This window comes from Heterocephalus glaber, unplaced genomic scaffold (genome assembly GCF_053883595.1).
Source record: "Heterocephalus glaber isolate CG9 unplaced genomic scaffold, H.glaber_assembly_v1.0 deba00001479, whole genome shotgun sequence".
Classification (NCBI taxonomy): domain Eukaryota; kingdom Metazoa; phylum Chordata; class Mammalia; order Rodentia; family Bathyergidae; genus Heterocephalus; species Heterocephalus glaber.
In genome coordinates, this window is record NW_028258316.1 from 3,549,224 (window position 1) to 3,567,513 (window position 18,290).

An 18,290-nucleotide genomic window follows, 5' to 3' on the forward strand; every position below is an offset into this window, starting at 1 on the left:
TATGGGCTCTGGAGTTGTTCTCTGTAAGGGCGTTCATGTCCTGGGAAATCAGTGACACGTAAACTTCTGCCTCAAAAATCTGCTCTGCCCCAAAGAATCACTTGGTGTTCATCTACCAGGGAAACCCTGAAAGCCAGCCAGCTGCTGGTCTGCACCCTTGTCCGGCCTGGCTCTCAGTGCCTGTGCCCCAAGGGGCTGGCCGGGCTGTGTTTCCTGGACTCTTTTTCTGCAGAAGCCAGCAGGTTTATTCTGCTGCAGTCTCGCTGGCTCTGAGCCTTGCCAGCTGCGGTTGTGTGTGCACCAAGGGAGGGCACAGTGATGGTCACCACCTGCTCTGCCCCTCGGGCATTCAGCAGAAGACAGGAAATGCCCTTTCCTTGATTCTGAGGTCCACCCTGGCTCCTAGTCGCACAGCCTGACAAATGGGGAAGAGGAGTGTGTCACAGTGGGGCTGTCAGGCGCGTGCCTCGGCTGAGCTGCCCCTGGAGCTCAGTGCTGCTCTGCCCATCTTAGTGGCAGAGGCAGCTCCTGGGAGACAAACTCAGAAGTGGCAGTTTGGGATCTGTCTGAAAATTTCAGGTTTTCTCACTAGACAAGGAGCTACTTTCCACCCTTGGCGTCTGCAGCCTGGCCTTGGCCCTGCAGCATGAACCTTTTCGGTCCTTTTCTGGAGATGAGTGTACACTTGTCCCTTGTCTCTGAGGAACTTCACCTGTGTGAACTTGGATGTCTTAGGAGAAACACGGGTTTTCTTTCAGGACTAAACCCCAGGAAAGCAAGCCAGGCAGAAAGGTGGTAGAACACTTTATTCTTGACTGTCTCCCCCCGAGGAAGCAACAATACAGAAGCTAAGTCATACCCTGCGAAGGGAAAAACCAACAGTCAGCGTGACTTCCTCACACTCAGAAGCCAGGGACACATTTTACAGTGTCCAGGCCTTAACAGTGCTTGCTCAAGAGCCACAGAATAGAGTTCTTCAGCTTCTGTCATGGCCTCCTTTTTCCAAGTAAAGGAGAGGGATGTTTGGGTTCATCCCCTTTGTTCTGAACACAGCCTGACCCTTGAGCTCCCATTGGGCAGCAGGAGCAACTCTGTCCTACAGAGAGCTCAGGCCTCTCCTCACTGCCCAGGCGCCACAGCTGGAGCAGCCCAGGTACACTGGTGGGCGCTGGTTCAGTGCCCCTCCTCTGGACACCCACTACCAACACCACACTGTTTGGGGAGTTTGTTAAGTGGGGATCCTCATCCATACCATAGAGATTGGAATCAAAGAGTTAGAAGTGAAAGCGAGAAGATAGATTCTCAGCAGTGTATTGGCCCCCTTCAGGGTTCACGGCAGGGACTGGGAGTACCAGCAAGAATGGGTCAACCAGTTTGAACGAAACTGATTAAACAGCACCCAAAGTGCAGCAGGTCCCTGGCCCTGGGTTACAGTTTCCCACCAGGTGGCCTCCAGGGGGGTTTGGAATGTCCTTTGTCTTTCCCCCTAGGTCTGAGGTTGTCTTTCCCAAGTTGCCTACACTTGAGTTTTCTTAGCCAAGGCAGAGGTTGAGTGGCTGCCCCAGTGGCTTTCTGGTGAGCTGGGGGCACACTCACATGCTGCAGCGCCTTGCGGGGCAGCTTCTCCGAGTGGGCGATCCATTCTTTCACGGTGTCCAGGACCAGGGGGATGAGGCTGACCACGCCCCCATAGTGGTTCCTGGCTTCGTCACAGCTGAGGTGGTTCACCACACCATGAGGGTACCTGCAGGACGGCCAGGGCGGTGGTGAGCCCAACAGTCACCCCAAAAGCTTTGAGAACTGCTGTGCACAGGTTCCGGTTCCACAGGGTTGGTGCTGAGTGCCCTGGGTATTTCTGATGGGAAAGGTAGGAGCTGTGGACCACTGACCTGTGGTTAGGGGAGCCTGGATTAGGGGCTGAGGGATTCCTGTCATCTTTTCAAAACACACTACCGAGACTTGGGCACTGTGTTCCCCGGGGTTGGGGGCAGGATCCACCATGGCAGTGCTGCCGCCCGTGGGGTTGGCCCTGGGCCCCATTTCTTTGTGTCCCTGTGAGGACCTTCGTAAGCTCCTGGGAGCAGCTCTTGTGTAAGCCTTTCTCCCTGGGCCTGGTGCTAAGTCCAGCGAGACACTTTGTGCCTACAGTTTTGCGGAGTCAGCGTCATTGCAGTACATTGGCGGGGACTAGGATTCCCCGAGTCTGAACAGTAGCACAGGCCCCACACCCAGCTCCGGGTCACTGGCCCTCCCTACAGGTTCCCCACACAGCAAAGCCTCTCCAGCAGGGTCTGGGAGACTTACTTGGCTCTCAGGCTGCTCAGGTCATTGCTTTGGCTGACCAGGGTTTTGCATTTCTCCAGGAGGTTGTTGGTGACCGGGGTGCCAGAGTGCACGGCCTCGAAGTGCTGGCAGAGCCTGTTCAGCTCCGAACAGATGTCCAGGAACATGAGCAGGATCCGCCGGTCCGTAGAGTTGTAGCAGTGGTGTTCCATGTAGCTCTGCACCTGCAAAGCCCGGCATGATGTGAGCAGGGAGAGGCACCCCCAGGTCAGCAGCACCCCATTCCCTCCAGCTTCATGTGTAGACCATGACACACAGCCAATGTCCTTCAGTGTCCCAGATGCTGTCAAAATGTTTTCCTGGCCTGGTTTCACTCCTTACCCACAAGTGGGTAGGACTGTTTTAATTCCTCATTTTGAAGATAAATACTCTGAATAGTGGAGGTTCAGAGGGATGGAATATGCCGGTCAGTGCCCCATGGAAGTAGCTTCCTAGCTCAAGGACCCTCCAGGCCCCTTCCGCACCCCCATTCCCCAGCACCAAGCCAGCCACCACCCAAGTCAGAAGGGGCCTGGGCCTGACCTCCATGCCATAGTTCCACACAGGACTTTCCTGAGAACTGTGGCCAGGGTCGCCCCACTGAGGAGGAAACGGAAGAAGTGGGGATCCTTTGGGGTTTAGATGTACTGTGTTTATAGAGAACGGAGGAGGGACAGGTGGGTAAAGGGAATCCAGGAAAATGATAATCCACATGAGAACAATAAAATGTGGCCTCTCCTGCACCCCACAGTCAGTATCAACTCTTGGAGGGTCAGGAGCTTAAATGCCAAAACACTTTAAAACCCCATGTGAATATGTTTAAGAAGTATGAAAACCTTTCTAAAAGAAGCCATACAAGGGGCTAAGAATACCGATTCTCGTACTCTCAAATCTTTTTCCTGGTGAGGGTCGAGATCCTGGGTCATCTTTCTCCACTTGCCGGAGACCACCCAGTACCTGTGTCTGAGGTGGGGCCAGGACGCGAGGCCTAATCTCCTGGGTAGGACCTGGCTTGGGTCTGGGTCCCATGAACTGACCCGTGTATTTCACAGCCAGTTAGTTCTCTCCAGTCTGATGGTGCAGGGGTGTCACCTGCCTCCCTGGCACCCAAAACTTCCTGTCTAAACAGGCTTCCCTGTGGCTAAGGGATGTCTTCCCCAGTGGTCTGAAGGGCTTCCTCCCAAGCGTGGTGGAGAGGCTTCTGGCCACACACCTGCCTGGGTACCTGCAGCCACCCAGAGCTGGGTCACTGGGTGCCTGGGTGTCTGCCCTTGGCTTAGTGGTGGCAGGTGGGGATCAGAACACCAGGCCAGGGGTCACCAAGGGGTGCTGAAGTGCCTGGGACTCGCAACGACTTTTGGAGGCTGAAAACCTGCCCAGCACCCTTGGAAGGCCAAGCTCCCAGGGACACAGCAAGCGACGTTCAGACAGTTCAGGGTGGTCACACGGGCCAGTGGGTTCCACACTACTAACCAGTGCGTCCAGGTGAACTTGCGCAGATGTTCCTTTTCTGCATGTACATTTAGCTTTTTTTTTTTTATTTAATGTACTGGGGATTGAACTCAGGACCCTTCGCTTGCAAGGCAGGTGGCCGAACCACTGAGCTAAATCCCTGGCCCCAGATTTAGCATTTTTTAAGTTGAAAAAGGGAGGGAAATGTTACCAGGATTAGGAAAAGAAACTTTTAAGGATGCTGCCAGCAAGGGTTGCCTGTTCTCCACGGCCATTTCTCCTACATAGCTCTGAGCCCTGACCCTCTCTGTGGGTGGTTCCCTTCAGTGAGCTGACTGTGCAGTGGCATCTGTTAGGTCCAAGGATCTGGCCCCTGCGTGTGGTCCTAACTGCACAGTGACTCAGGACCCTAACTTCCTGAAAGGCCTCCAAGTCCTGCGGAGTAAACATGGACAACTGCTAATCCTCAAGGAGACGGGGTCAAATAGAAAGGTCCATCAAAGCCATGACAGTGGGCTTGGCCTGCTGCAATTTCTCAGTCCCCAGAAGAATCTGGTGACAGGCACCACGTCCCCCCAGGCCCCAGTGCATCCCCAGGCTCAGCCGGAAGCTGAGATGGCAGATGACACAGGACACATGAGTGCTTAGTATGGGCAACCCTGGGCCGAGAGATTTCCATGGATGCTTTCCTGGAATAACATATGAGAAAACTGAGGCTCAGTGATATAACCTTGCTGGCCTCAGGCCTCAGAGGTAGCAGGCAGTTAGACCCTGGCTGAGTCTTGAGCTCGATTTTCACATGTGTGTTATCCACTCACATATCCGGTGGGGGATAAATGAAGGACTCACTTCATTCATCAGGGTCTGAAGCACTGTGGCACCGATGTATCCCCAACCCCAGGCCTCTGTTTCATCTTTCCTTCAAGGGTACTGGGCTGGGTGAGGCCCCCCTGACCTGCACACCAGCCCCCTACCAGGGCACCACCTGTCCAATGCTGGAGATGGGCCGGATCTTGTCGTGCGCATTCTCCCTGCAGTGCTCCAGGGCTGCAATGAAGGTGAACTGCTGCTGCTGGAAGAGCTTGTACTTCTGCTCCACACTGCGGAGCGACTCTTTGACTTCATTCATCGACATCGTCAGTGGTCACTTGGGGGACACGAGGGATCTACGAAGAGGAAGAAGAAAGCCATGAGGTCCCAGAGCCCGAAACGTGGAGCAGCTCTGGAGGAGGAGGAGGAGGAGGAGGAGAAGGAGGCGAGCCATGGCTCTGTGCATGCAGCACTGTGCTCGGCTGGCATCTCACCACAGCCCCGAGGGGCAGGAACTGAATTCATCCGATCTGAGTGGTGCACGCTGGGGATGCCAGGCTGCCTGCGACAGTGCGAGCCTGCCCCTTGTCCATGTACCCTCCAGGCTGCTATGGAATGTGGCTTCTTCCTTCAGCGCTGGACAGTTTCCCTGGTCCTGTTTCGCCACATTGGAGGTATAAGCGCACAGGTGCGCGTGCGCGCGCACAAATACACACACACACACACACACATGCACACTCACAGCCTAGAGCGCCGCCTCATGATGTAAACAGAACCTGGAATCGAGGGAGTTCAAATTGCATGTCAAACCAGCAGCATTCATGTTTGGATTTTAGAATATGTGCTCTTCTGCAGCTGCTGGAACATGTGGGAATTCTTCCCACAGGCCAAGCAGGGGGACGAGTAAGCACTCAGTTGTCCAGTGTGAGAAGACACAAGTCTCCCAGCTCTAAGCTTGTGCAAAACACTCTCAGCCATGGATATATGGAAGGGACCTCTGCAGGCCAACTCCCCTTGGCTTCAGGGGGACCAGAGGCCCAGGGAGAGGCCACTTAGTGGGACGGAGCTGGATGCAGAGCCAAGGAGTGGCTTCAAAATCGCACCCCATGAACCCGAACCTGAATGGGCCTGCTGCAGATTTAAGAGCATGCACTGTACCTGTCAACAGCTGGGAGCAGGTGAGCCTGGCCCAGGGCTGGGCCAGGTGGGCAGCAGCCTCCTTTATCCTCGACCTTCCGCCCTCAGCACCCCACCTGAAGTGGGCACCTGTCCTGTCCTTGGCCCCTTCCCCATAGAGCAGAATCGGGGCGGGGCAGGATTTAGGAGGACACCCAAACCTCAGCAGAGAGAGATAGTTTTTTAAAAAGTTAACACAAAAATGTCCACAGAGAACAAAGTAACAGAATTTTTTCAAAGAAGAATTGATTTAGTGCTGTGCCTGGCCATATGGGAGCCAGTGGCAAAAGGGAAAATTAAAAATAATGATCCTGTCTTTATTTACATTTTTTTTTTTTTTTGGTACGGGGGATCGAACTCGGGTCCTTAGCTTGTGAGGCAGGTGGTGGAACCACTGAGCTAAATCCCCGGCCCTTTATTTACATTTTTGATATCTTATTCTAAATAAATCAAGATCATCAAATATCACCCTGATTATTGAGATTTCTAGTGACCCTCACTTGCCTCACTCTGATCCAGCCCAAAGCTCACACATAACTCAGGCTGAAGCCCCAGTGGCACAGAGGTGGGTTTTGAGGGAGATGCAGTGTGCCCGCTTGGCCTGGCTTTGCCCATAATGCTCCAAGCTGTGGTTGGCAGTGGTTGAGGTGGGTCTGGAGTCACATGGGCCTAGGTTCAAATCATGGGTCCACCTCTTTGTGTCAGCCTTAGGATGTCACCGAGCCTGTGTCCTAAGTGCAGTCAGGAGACAGCAGCATCAGCTGCCTGGCCTTGGGGTGAGCGTTACATGAAAAGACAGGCAGAAGGTGTGAGCTCCAGAGCTCAGAGTCCAGCGTGCTGCTATGGAAGCCATCAGAGCTTTCTGTACTTAAACTGCACATTCGAGGGAGTGGACAAAGGCAAGCCCTGTCCTGGAGGAACTCATCTTTAAGAGCGGAGATCAGAGCGGAGCTAAGAGGACAGGAAGCAGGAGAGGGTGGACACAGGGAAGGAAGGACCATGCAGTCTGTGAGAGGGGGGTCTGCGGGGCGAGGGTGTGAGCCATGCAGGGGATCCACAGCGGGCTTGAGCCCTCCACAAGATCCTGGGCTGATGCTGGGCACTGACCCTGTCCTGAGAACAGCTGGTCACCACCTGGGACTCTAGGGAAGCCCTGGGCATGCTTTATCTCGAGTCCTCACCACAGCCTTGAACGAGAGACCAGCGTTGTCCCGAGAGACAGACCAGGAAGGAGAAAGCAAGCAGCTGGGGAGTGGGCAAGCCTGGACTCCTCACCAGCCCTGCCCGAGTTTCCAGTCTGGGCTCTCAGCTTGGTTCCCTCCATTCCTCTCCACCGTCCTTCTCTCCTCCTTTTCTTCTGCCTCCCTCCCTCCTCAGTCCCTCCCCGCTGTTCCTTAGAGACAAACAGGCCAGATACCAGATGACTGGTGGGGGCAGGTGGGGGAAATACCAAGGGTCTGAAGGCTGCCTCACTCCTTCCCAGGTCTGCGCGCTCTAAGGTCTGGACCTTTCCCCACCCCACAGCTGTGAGGACTCGCACCCAGAAGGCTGCCTTTCGTGTCCCCCTCCCTGCCACCCTCTTGGGGCTCCCTGGGGCTGCCCAGTTCTCCAAGGATACAGTGCTACCTTGGCTGGTGGCCCCAAGAGCCCCTAAGAGGAAAACTGACTCAGTTCTTGATCCTAGCAACTTGTGACACGCACACCAGGAATGTCACGATAGAGGCTGTAATAAGCTATCCAAAGTGATCGGCCCTCGAAGGCAAGCCTCTGCCGCCAAATTAGTGGGGATGAAAGGCACAAGGGTACAGGCACCTCTCCATGTGGGGGAGGAAGGAGGAAAACTGATTACCCGATAGATTTTAGGCTTTAATTGATTTGTATTTTCCTAGGCTGCTAAAGAAGATTAAATCATGGTATGAAAAGTGCCTAGGGCTTAAAATAAATGAGGAGAAAGGCAAGTCATTTCAGAAATGTCCAGAAAGCAAACCAAACCTCTCCGGTGCAAATTGCAGGCTTGGTAGTTGTGTTTTCTGTTCAGGGGAGTCAGTTTCCTTTTCGTCCCCAGCTGCCTTTGCAGTCGAGTCTGACATGCTGTCCAGGGCTTGAGCGCTTTGAGGAAGCAGTTTGGGGGAAGGCTCAGGCCCTGGCTTTGTGATTCAGGGTGTCTCTGGGCTGGGGTCTGGGCGCTTAGTTCCAGCCCTGCCTCCTCTGACTTAGTGGGTGACCCTGAGCGTGACTCTTCCCCTTTCTGGGCCTCCGTTTATACATCTGTAGAATGGGCCAGGGCCCTGCTGATTCTCACGCTCCGTGACTGTGACCAACAGCTGGGGAGGAAAGAGGTAGCCAGCTACCTTCAGCCTCTGATCTCCAAATTCCCGTCTCACCCATGGGAACAGATGCCTGTTTCACCAGGCTGCTGGGAAGATGAACACCGACAGTGGGCCTGATGCGTTCACACCCACCGCTCCGGGAGCCCCTCGCCCCAGCCGTCCTCGCAGCCGCTGCCCGTTCTGGGGTCCTCACCCCTCTTTACCCTCGCTCGTCCTGCAACGCCCTCGGCTCCCAGAGCGTCCGCAGCCGCGTGACTGGAGCCCTGGAGGGGGTACCTGGACGAGGGGCGCCAGGGCTGGGGTGGGGTCGCCTCAGGGGGGCCTTGGGCCTGATTGTGACCGCGGTGCCATAGCAACCGGGTCACGTGGCCTCCCTGCCCCACCCCTGAGCCGTAGCCCCGCCTTCCTGGGACGCCGCTCTCCAAAGGGTGGGCGCCTCCATTTCACCATCTTCATTTGAAAGTTGAGGGAAAACTGAGGCCCAGAAAGCAGTGTCGTCGGGGATCTCTGCCCAAGGGGCCCCTCTGATCCTGGAAGCCCAGCCAGGAGCAACCTGATGGGCTGGAAAGGGATCCGGCCGAGGGGCGCAGCTGGGCAGGGAGGCCAGCGGGGGAGGACACGCCCAGGGGCGGGGCCCGGGACGGGGCGGGGGCCCGGGTCGCACGCTGATGACGCGCCTGCGCGGCGCCCTAGCAACCCGGTTGCCAACGTGCGGCGAAAGGTCGCCAACATGGATGCGACCTCGGCCCCTCACCGCATCCCCGCAGAGATGCCCCAGTATGGGGAGGCGAACCACATCTTCGAGTTAATGCAGGTGATCTGGGGCACCTCCACACGGGGTCGGGGTGCGCGGCGAGGCAGCCCACCGTGTCACCCGGATCCGGAGGGGAACCTGAAGTCGCCCTCGGGTCTTGCCTACCGCCAGGCCAGGAGGTGGTGCCACCTGTGAAGTGCCGGTGGCATCCCCACAACACTTTCCCCTCGGCCCCGCCTCCTCACGGCCAGGCGGTCCCGGCAGCCCCCAAAGCCCCTGGGTCCCAGGCTGTGTCCCACCTTTCCCTTCTGCAACCGCTGGAGGTTGAGGCTTTCGGGAACTGGGCTGGAAGAAGTCTTGGCCTCCTAAATTCTGAGGGGGAAAGAAGTTGGAGCTCGGTTTCCAGAATTTTGGTCTGCTTCTCCCAGTTCACCCCATCCCGAGGCACCTGCCGGAGCCACCTGTGTTGTGTGACGCTGTGACCAGAGCCACCAGCCAATATGGTTCCCTTGGAAAGTGACAACTGTACAGAGTCCTAAAACTGCTGGAGTGGCCAGCTGGGGGGTGGCTGGAGGGCTTCCCAGGGGTAGTGGTCTGCTGTAGAGAACCTGGTGTGTCCTCTCCTGTGACCGATGGAGGGACTGCCCTATTTCCGGTCCTTTGTCATTTGGGTGTTCCCATTCCGGGTTTGGGCCCGCACAGTGTAGTTTAGTCTGGCCTGGAACTTGCTGTCTAGCCCAGGCAGGCTTCGGCCCCATGACCCTCCTGCCTCCGCTTCTCAGGGCCAGGATTACAGGCTTGTGTTACCACACCTGGCTTCTATCTCCATTTTTTAACACATTGTATTTTTAAATAATTTTAGACTCAGAGGTTACAGAAATAGTGTGGCGTTCTGGTCTCCCCATTTCCCAGGTTCCTCCAGCGATGACATCTGACATAACATGAGTACATCCTCACAACCGGGAAAGCGATGGAAAGCCATGTGCTTACATACTATTATCTAGACCTCAGGCCTTATTTGGATTTCATTCATTTTCACCTGCACTCGTTTTTGTAGTCCTGTGGATTTTATCAGCTGTGGAGATTCACATAACCACTACCACACTTCCATTTGAACTTAATCATTTCTTGGAATCAACTCGCTTTATAAAAATTAGCTTCATTTCGCCCCATTTGGTTCATTTGGTTGCACCAGTCTACACTCCTAATGGCCAGATCCCACCAGCAGTGGAGCAGGGTTCCTCTTTCCCCACAGCCCCGCCAGCATTTGTTATTGGCTCATTTCTTGATAGCAGCCATTCTTTCTGGAGTGAGGTGGAATCTCAGTGTTCTTTTCATCTGCATCTCTCAAATGACCAGACACTCATGGATTTATTCCAGCCATGCCATTGAGCAGGCAGGGAAACTGAGGCCTCACAGGGAGGGGACTTGCTGGTGAGAGTGGAGAGGGGCCGAACTAGGACTTCTTGCAGGCCAGTGTTCTTTTTTCTGCCCCACGCTCCCTCTGCCCTCCATCCCAGCTCCTCTCAGCTACTCAGTCCATCCCTGTGCCAGCTGCTTTCCCTTTTTAAAAACCTAGTCCATGTTTCAAGTACGTACTGATCTCATTCACTGTGGGGAGCCGGTGCATGTGTGTAACACATCATCTCTTGGTGCCTTCCCACTTGCTTGCCCTTGATAGGTGTGCTCAGTCAGGTTAAACGGCCAGATCCCAGTACTGCTTCAAAGTTTGGGTGGTCATCTTCTGCCCCTCTGGCAGTCCCATGGCCATGTCCTGCTCTGGGCACCTGCTATGACTGTGTCGGCCCTCGGTGCCAGGGTGTCCAGGCTGACAGTGAGGCCTACGGAACCTGACTTGCTTGGGGTGGAGGGTGGCATTTGGGCAAGCAGGGACAATGCAAAGCAAGGAGCAGGGGCACACAGCAGGGGTGTGCAAGGGCGCAGGACAGATAGGCCATTTCCCTGATACAGGTGATCAGAAAGGCACGTTCCTATGGAGACCACAGACCCAGGGGAGGTTAGCCAGAAAAAGAATGAGGAAGACGCAGTCCAGGCCGAGGGGAGGGTTGGTGACGCAGGAGGTGGACAGAGGGCAGTACCAAAGGGACCAGGGAGAGGGCCTCGGGGATGCCTGCTGTGAGCCAGGGGCATGGCCCCTCATCCCTCTGCTCGTGGAGACCCCAGCAGGCGCCAGCTGTGCTGGGCGCTGGGTCCCAGGTGGAAGGTATCTTTGGTGGGGTGCAGCAGACGGGGCAGGCCTAGAGCTGGCATCCACGGCAGGCAGCCAGGGGCAGGTGCTCACCACCTGGGTGCCTGTCCTGTGTCCGCAGAGCATGCTGGAGCAGCTCCTGATCCACCAGCCGCAGGATCCCATCCCCTTCATGATCGAGCACTTGCATCGAGACAACGATCATGGTGAGCTTCCTGTTCACGGTCCTCTCCTCTTCCCTTCCTCATCCTCCTCCCCTCTCCCACCTCTTTTTCTCCAAGGATCCTACCCCACCCTCTGTCCGACCTGTGTCAGAGCAGGGCAGGGACGGGCGTTGACAACTTGAAGTGGTTAATTGAAAAATGCCATCGTTTCTTTTGGAGCACAACTAATAAAAATTCTCTCGCCAAGTTATTAAAATGCAAACCTCAGAATGGCCCACAGAATCAATTATTAATGCTTCCGCCTGCCCTAGCTGATGTCGCCTGTTGGGTTTAAGCCCTCTGATCACTCCACTTGTCAGGTATAAGTTGGGTTTCTGGTCTACCTCGACAGGCAAGCACTTGGGCTTTTCTGATGGTCTCATTATCGGTGCCTGCTAATGAGTTCCAGAGCTCCCCAAACCTCAGCCCTGTGCAGACTGGCCAGACCCAGGGCCAGAGCACTGAACTGGGAGGAGAGGGGTGGGAGAAGGGGGGACCACAGCCAGCAATGCCCTTCGCTCCATCCCAGGATGGGTCATTTACCAAGTGGAGGCTCATTCTGGTCCTGGGTGAGCTGGCAGAGCTTCAATGTTTCTTCTGCTGGACATTAGCTGCTCTAGGGCACTCCCTGCACACAAGAGAGTTAGTGCTTGGTGTGGCCCAGAGGTGTAGAGGCCTTAGATCCCCTCTGGTGGGGTTCACACCAAGTTGTTTAAAGGAAAAAGATAAGGAGGAGGCAGCAGACCTGTAGATGCACCCAGCTCCCTGCTAACACTGGTCCTGGGGATCTGGGGCCTGACGTTGGTGCACTGGAGTGAGGGGCTGCTTCGGTTCCAGGGCCACTGCATGGACCTACACAGGGGGTTCAAGGTGAGCCCAACAGTGCCCGTTCCTGAGTCTCCACTTAGGCAGGAATGGCTGAGTTGGGCATTTCCTGGTCCACTGAGGTCCGTTCAGAGCTGATACAAGCAGGAGAGGAGAGCTGTGATCCTCCTTAGGGATCTGTTATTACGGCCGCAGGTGAGAGCTTCTGCCCCCAACCTGCCCTGCAGGGTAGGTGTTAATCCTCCCCTTCCCTCCAGTAGTCCTCACTGCTGCAGACTCAAGATCCAAGTGCAGGAGGAAGTGCTCACTCTCTCCTGCCACCACCACCACAGATACAGGGAAGCAGAGGAAAGTGAAATCAAAAAAGCGAAAAAAGCAAAAGTACCTGTAAAGGAAAGGAGAAAGTGAAATATGAGCAAAGCCAAAGTAGAAGTGAAGGGAGCAGGCCTGGAGCCCACACTGGAGCCGCAGCCCTCGGGCTTCAGAGTGCGTGCGACAGGACAGTGAGATCTGCGCCCTCTCTTGGCTTCAGTCTCCTCATCTGTAAGGTGGGTGTGTACAGTGGACGGAAATGCAGGCCGCGGAGGCCTGGCCTGCTCCAGGGTAGCCAGTCAGTGACTGCCCAGGGAATGACAAGCCCCTAATGCTCCTGTGGGAGCCAGGGGTCTCCTGAAAGGGGATGTGGGGCTTTCTGCTGAAGAGCTTAATGAAAATGTTGCATTTAAATATCCTTTCTATTGATTTCACAAGATGCTTGGTTCCGATGTGGTATTTTCATACATGCATACTATTTTGATCATATCTGTCCCCCAGATTTTTCTAAATTATAAATTGTGCTTGATGATGAACACTTGGGGTTGTACTACCTCTTTCTGCTATTGGTCTGCAGATCCTGCCTGGGACATATGTGCCCTGCTATTGATTGACTGATTTCTTGGTTGGTTGGTTGGTTGGTTTTTCGAGACAGGGTCTCACTATGTAGTCCAGGCTGGCCTTGAACTCACTGTTTATCCCAGGCTGGCCCCGAATGTGTGGTGGATCCTCCTGCCTCAGCCTCCTGAGTGCTGGGAGCACAGGCGTCACTAGGCCCCCAGCCTCGAAATTCAAGAGCCTGAAATTTGCAGTAGAATCCATCTTCTCTTCACTTTGCATCCTTGCTACTGTCTGCAGATGGCAGTTTCAGTGTCGGACCACCGCCTGCACTAAGATAGTTAAGCTGGAACATCCTCAGTCTGGCTTGGCTGTGGTGCAGCTGATGTTGCTGGACAGCTGTCCCCTCCCTCCGTGATGGTCCCTTTTGAGACAGGAGATAGGGCTGGCAAAGCTGACATGGGAAATGAGCGGGACTTGTCAGGTACAAGATCCCAGACAGCACCAAATAACTCCCAGGTGCCCTGGAACTTCTCGCGGGCTCTCAGGAGATGTGGGCAGCATAAAAGAGCCGAGTCATCTGTCTCGGGCTGCCCACTCCCGTGAGTCCTCCGGGAGCCCTTCCTGCGTCTCCTGCCAGGGTGCACTTTTATTTTTCCTTTTATCCTTTCATTTGTTCAGCCCAATTAGCTCTGCAGAGCTAGTTTTTCCCATACCCCATTCACATTTTTCAAATAAACTTTGGCACCGTTTTTGCCTCGTCCCGTCCAATGCTTTGTTCTAGGCAGAAAGGACCTGGAATTCTTCTGACCGTGAGCCATTTTTAATGGAACTACCGGACAGCACTCCGTCCCCTCCTCCGGCTCAGGCACAGAGCTGACTTTCTCCAGGCTGCCCTCATGGAGCCTTTCCTTGTCCCTCCCCTCAGGGGAGGAGAGTGCGGACCCTCTTGCTCAGCTCCCAGCTGTGGGCTGCCTCCTGTCTGCTCCTGTGTGACCCTGGCCGGCCAAAGTGGAGGTTTTTTAGCCCTGATGTCCAGAGAGCAATTCCCTTGGGTCCCCGTAACCATTGTTTTAGAGACGAATTTGTCCCCATGACCTCCACCTCCTCTCCTGGCCCTGGCAGCCTTTGTGGCCTTGGCTTTTAAGCCGCCTCCGTTTACACTATCTGTTGGGGGAGGGGCAGGAGGCCTGGAGTGCCCAGCGAGGGCTCCCCTGGCAGATCCCAGGCCTCCTTCCAGCCTCCAGGTGGCCCAAGTTCGCTGGAGCTGGGACCTTGACCCCCTCCATCCTGGGCCCGGGGTCATGCAGACCCGCAGCACCCTGGCCGGTGACGGGTAGAGCAGGAGGGAAGGAAGCCTCATCCCACGCTGGAGTGCACACAGGAGGGAGCAGAGGAACCCCAGACTGGGGCTGGCAGCCCCTGCGCTGCGCAAAAAGCAGATTTAGTACAAAGTGAGCATTTACAGTGGCCCTGGGCAATATTAAATCGGGCGGTGGTGGCTATAATGGTGTATTTCGTTTCTTATCAAACGTTTGTCCAGGAAAGCTGTGTATTAGAGCTCCAATACCTAAGGGTTTTCTTGTGAATTTTAAATCACGCTCCTGGTTAAACCTCAAAAGGCTCCGTGGATGGAAAGGTTCTTTGATTTCCTTTGAAGTGGTTGGAGGACGTTGATTACTCTTGGCAATCAAGCAGCCTCTTCTGACACTGTTTATAAATAATTACTGTGAGCCGGGCTGGAGTTTAAGGTGTTAGATTTTAAGAAACTGAAATTAATCACATAAATGAGTGCAAGAGAGAAATTAGGTGGGGAGAAAGGCCGCAGATGTTCCTCTTTCAAAGTATTTTCAGAGATGTGTACAATTTGGGTGCTACTTATGGAACCTGGAAGAGGGGGCTTCCCCTGCCACCTTTACCTCCATGATTCTGCCCAGGTGAACGGCTGGCAGTCGGACTCCATCCCAGAAGCCCTGAGTCACCAAATGTCTCCCTTCTTGAGCTCCGCCACCTTGAGGCCTGCTGGGCCTGGCTGGGTTCCGAGACACAGAGAGGGCCTGGGGTGGAGCCCCCTTTGAGCCCCGCGTCCCCACCACCCTGCTGACCTGACTGTGGCCAAGCAGGTATTCCCCCTGAGGCCAGAGCGAGCCCCCACTCCACAGCACAAGGCCTCCCTACCTTTGACCACCCTCTCTGCTGCCTCCCAAACTGTGCCACCCCAGCCACCTGGCCGAGTGTCCCCTATACCACCTGGTTTCCACACTCGGCCTACAAGCCTGTTTCCCACCTGCTGTGCTTCTCTTGCTCAGGTGGAGGCCCCTGGAAGCCTGGTCCCAGCTCCCAGGCCCGGGCAGATGATGACCCTGAATCCCCACCTGGCTCCCACCCGCCCCAGCATCCGTGATGGCACAGGCCTGGCTGCAACCCGAGTTGCCTCCGTAGGTGAACCTTGCCCTGCAAGATCCGTAGGGCCAGGTTCCTGGGTGGCAGTGGCAGGGCGGCTGCTGGCAGCTCTGGGATCCATACACGTGTCCCAGCATGGTGGACACAGGCTGCAGTGTCTGGTGCCAGCGGAGCTGTGCCCTTTCCTCATTTGGTGGCCTCACTTTGGTTGTCAATCCTGGTGGGGTGGCCCTGGGTCTGGCTCTCAGTCTGTGCGGGACTCTGTGATCCACACTGGCCTTTGGCTCAGCCGTGCCGACCCCTCTCCTTGTTCTGAGAATGCCCTTTGTGAGGTGGTGTCATGGTGACCAGCGTGACAGGTGCTCCGTGACTACAGAAAGAGATAGGGACAGCCGAGGAGGCCGCCACCGGTGCTGCTGGGCAGCGGCTCCTTGGTTCTGGCTGCCTTGGGGATGAGGCCTGTTCACGGGGGACAGCAGAGCGGCCGCTTCTTTGCGGTAGGGTGAGATTCACCAGGCAGAAGGTGGAGAGCCCCACTCGGGAGCCAGCTCAGACCCAGGGAAGGAAGAGACAGTGAGCCTGGGTGGCTGCCGGGTGGCTTGGGCAAGGAGGACTTTCCTGATGGGGACTGACAGGTGACAGGAGAGGAGCAGGGCGGACACTCCAGGAAAGGTGAGAAAGTCCAGGGCATCTCTACCCAGCAGGGGAGTGTGTGGGGTCCCGGGTGATGCTGTGGCCCCAGCCTGACCTGGCCCCGGCAGGCAGGGCAGTGAGGACACCCAGCCCTCCTCCTGGAGCTCCTGCCCTGAGGGTGGCGGGAGTCACTGAGCCGGGCCCGAGGATCTGCTCACTTCCCGGGCTCATCCCGTCACTGACCTTGCTCGCCTGCTACAGGGGCCTGTGGCCCATCCCGCTTTGCCTGGCAGCTTCCAGCCTGGAGGGATCGCAGATGGGGAGCTCTGCGAGTGTGTGTGGAGTGGAGGGGGTGTCATCTTGAACTCTTCAGTGTTTCCCTGAGCAGGACAAAATGCCACGGATTTTGGACAAAGCTCTATCTAAACCTAAGCAGCCAAGCAGGGCATGGACGTGCCGAGCATTTGCAGATCCCCTCAGAGCAGGGCCAGGCTGAGGGCGCTTTCGCCAAGAGCAGGGAGGGAGGCGCCCGGTGTCACGGCACTCAGCACGCGGTCACCCCAGCACTGTGTCCAGACACTGTCCTGCTTCCTCCTTTCTGACCCCAGCGCTGTGCCCTCTGGCTCGTGCGTCCACTTGTGCTTTTTCCTGTCAACAGCATCGCCACGGACTGGTCGCTGCTGCGTTAGGAATTCTGCAGGGGCCAAAACCATTCCAGAGCTGGGACTATAGCCACAAATCAACCAGGTTTTTTTTCCATTTGCATAGAAATGCCCATATTCGAAAACAAAGACTTTCATATCTTGGGTTTTATAAATCTGACTTTTTTTTCCTGTTATTTTGCTCTGTGAAATAATGGGGGTGATCCAATTTGCTAAATAAACAGGCATAAATATTAAAAAAAAAAGCTTTGCAGGTCAATTTACATAAAATACAACTTTATTTGAGAGAGTATCCCTGAGACAAAGTCTCTGTTTAAAATACTTTATGGTATTTGAATCCCAATTGTTCCCGATATTTATTAGTTTGGCAAACAAGTTACCGTGTCTGTGTCCCCATGGAGACAGACAAATAAACCATCTTGGTGATCGCTTACCTCTTCCAACACAGACCGCGCTGTATGGCGCTAGGGTCCCAGCTGCTGGGTGACAAATGGCCGTGTCACCAGCAGAAATGAAATCTGGGGAGGAGAGAAATAAATACACCCAGAGTACGGCAGACATAGGAGGCTGCTTTGTCTTACTGAATGGTGACATTCAAATCTTTTTATTCCGCAGTGCCGAAGATCATAATATTAGGTCCACCCGCCTCGGGGAAAACAACTATCGTAAGTGCACGATATTAGGTGTCGTAAAGCTGTAATATTCTGCCTCTGCTCCGGCGGGCAGGAGCCTGCCCCTCCATGAGCGGTCGGCTCACCGGGCTGTTCTTCTCCTCTCCTTTTCTCTTCCTTCTTACTTTCTTATTACAAAAGGCAGCATGTGTTCATAGTAAAAACCTAAGAAATAGGAAAAGCAAAAATGCAATTCTCCAATCACAAGAGAAAAGGATTCCTTCAACACTTTGGGATGCCCTTCCCGAGCATTCCCCTACCTACAGGAGCGTGATCCTTGCAGGCTGGGAGTTATATCCACATTTCTAGGAAGGGGTGGGAGGGGAGGGCCCAACAGCACACACATTTCAGAGATGTTCGGTCTGGGACGCTAAGATTCAATCTTAGATTTTTAATTATGAAATATTTCAGTTAATCAGAAAAGCACAGAAACCGTGGCCGATTCTTGCTCAGAACGGCCCCCACTTGCTATGCTGTCTGAGTTAGCCCTGCGCTTTTTATCTGTCATCCATCTGTCCTTCCGTCCATCCAGTCTTCTGTCCATCTGTCCCTCTAGGTTTTCTGTTGGGTTCCTCACTGCCAGGCTGGCAGCTTCTACTCCTTTCTGCAGCCAGCACCCCGAATCTAACTTCACTGCCTCACAGTTGGAGACCAGGGGCTCCCAGACATTCACATTGCTGGGTGCTCTGACAAATGCAGGTCTGGACCCCAGCGGCAGAGGACCTCATCAGAATCTGCTGGGATGGCCCCCAGAAAACTGGTGGGAAAAGGCTCCCCAGGCGATTCTGCCTTGGGGACCACAGAAGACAGGATGCATTTAGTCAAGTGATGGATTAATTTACCGAGCTGTGTTTTCAGGAAGAGCCTGGCTGCTCAGGATGAGGGTCTCGTTTTGTTAAAGGGCGTTTTTATTTATTTTTATTATTTTTTAATACTGGAGATTGAACCCGAGGCCTTCACACTGAGCTAT

At 54.9% G+C, this 18,290-nt stretch overlaps 2 protein-coding genes across 19 annotated transcripts in view; one reads left to right on the plus strand and one right to left on the minus strand.

Annotated features, from left to right (window-relative positions):
* Positions 1-769: 769 nt before the first annotated feature.
* Spaca9 (sperm acrosome associated 9) lies at positions 770-9,284 on the minus strand. Of its 11 annotated transcripts, none has more exons than XM_013073625.3 (5): positions 8,145-8,700; positions 4,760-4,940; positions 2,305-2,507; positions 1,597-1,744; positions 770-860 (listed from the first exon to the last, which is right to left on the minus strand). In XM_013073625.3, exons 2-5 carry the CDS (start codon positions 4,907-4,909, stop codon positions 849-851), a joined length of 513 nt encoding a protein of 170 aa, XP_012929079.2. In that variant the 5' UTR covers positions 4,910-4,940; positions 8,145-8,700; the 3' UTR covers positions 770-848. The 11 variants fall into 11 exon arrangements, with proteins under 11 accessions (XP_012929079.2, XP_087038831.1, XP_021117481.2 ...); XM_087182705.1 differs by having other exon boundaries at positions 8,294-8,699; XM_021261822.2 differs by lacking the exon at positions 770-860 and adding an exon at positions 7,753-8,084 and having other exon boundaries at positions 867-1,744; positions 8,294-8,708.
* The window catches only part of Ak8 (adenylate kinase 8), a 143,642-nt gene continuing 134,077 nt past the window's right edge, over positions 8,726-18,290 (plus strand). For 7 of the 8 annotated variants that reach the window (XR_015439728.1, XM_087182702.1, XM_021261814.2 and 4 more), the window contains exons 1-3: positions 8,726-8,904; positions 11,175-11,259; positions 17,265-17,314. Coding sequence is in view for 6 of the 8 variants with exons in the window: in XM_087182702.1 (XP_087038828.1) it covers positions 8,821-8,904; positions 11,175-11,259; positions 17,265-17,314 (219 nt within the window). In the remaining 2 variants the exon portion in view is untranslated. Of the gene's footprint in view, positions 8,905-11,174; positions 11,260-15,399; positions 16,027-17,264; positions 17,315-18,290 lie in introns of those variants that run through there. The other variant, XM_021261816.2, reaches the window with a different exon arrangement.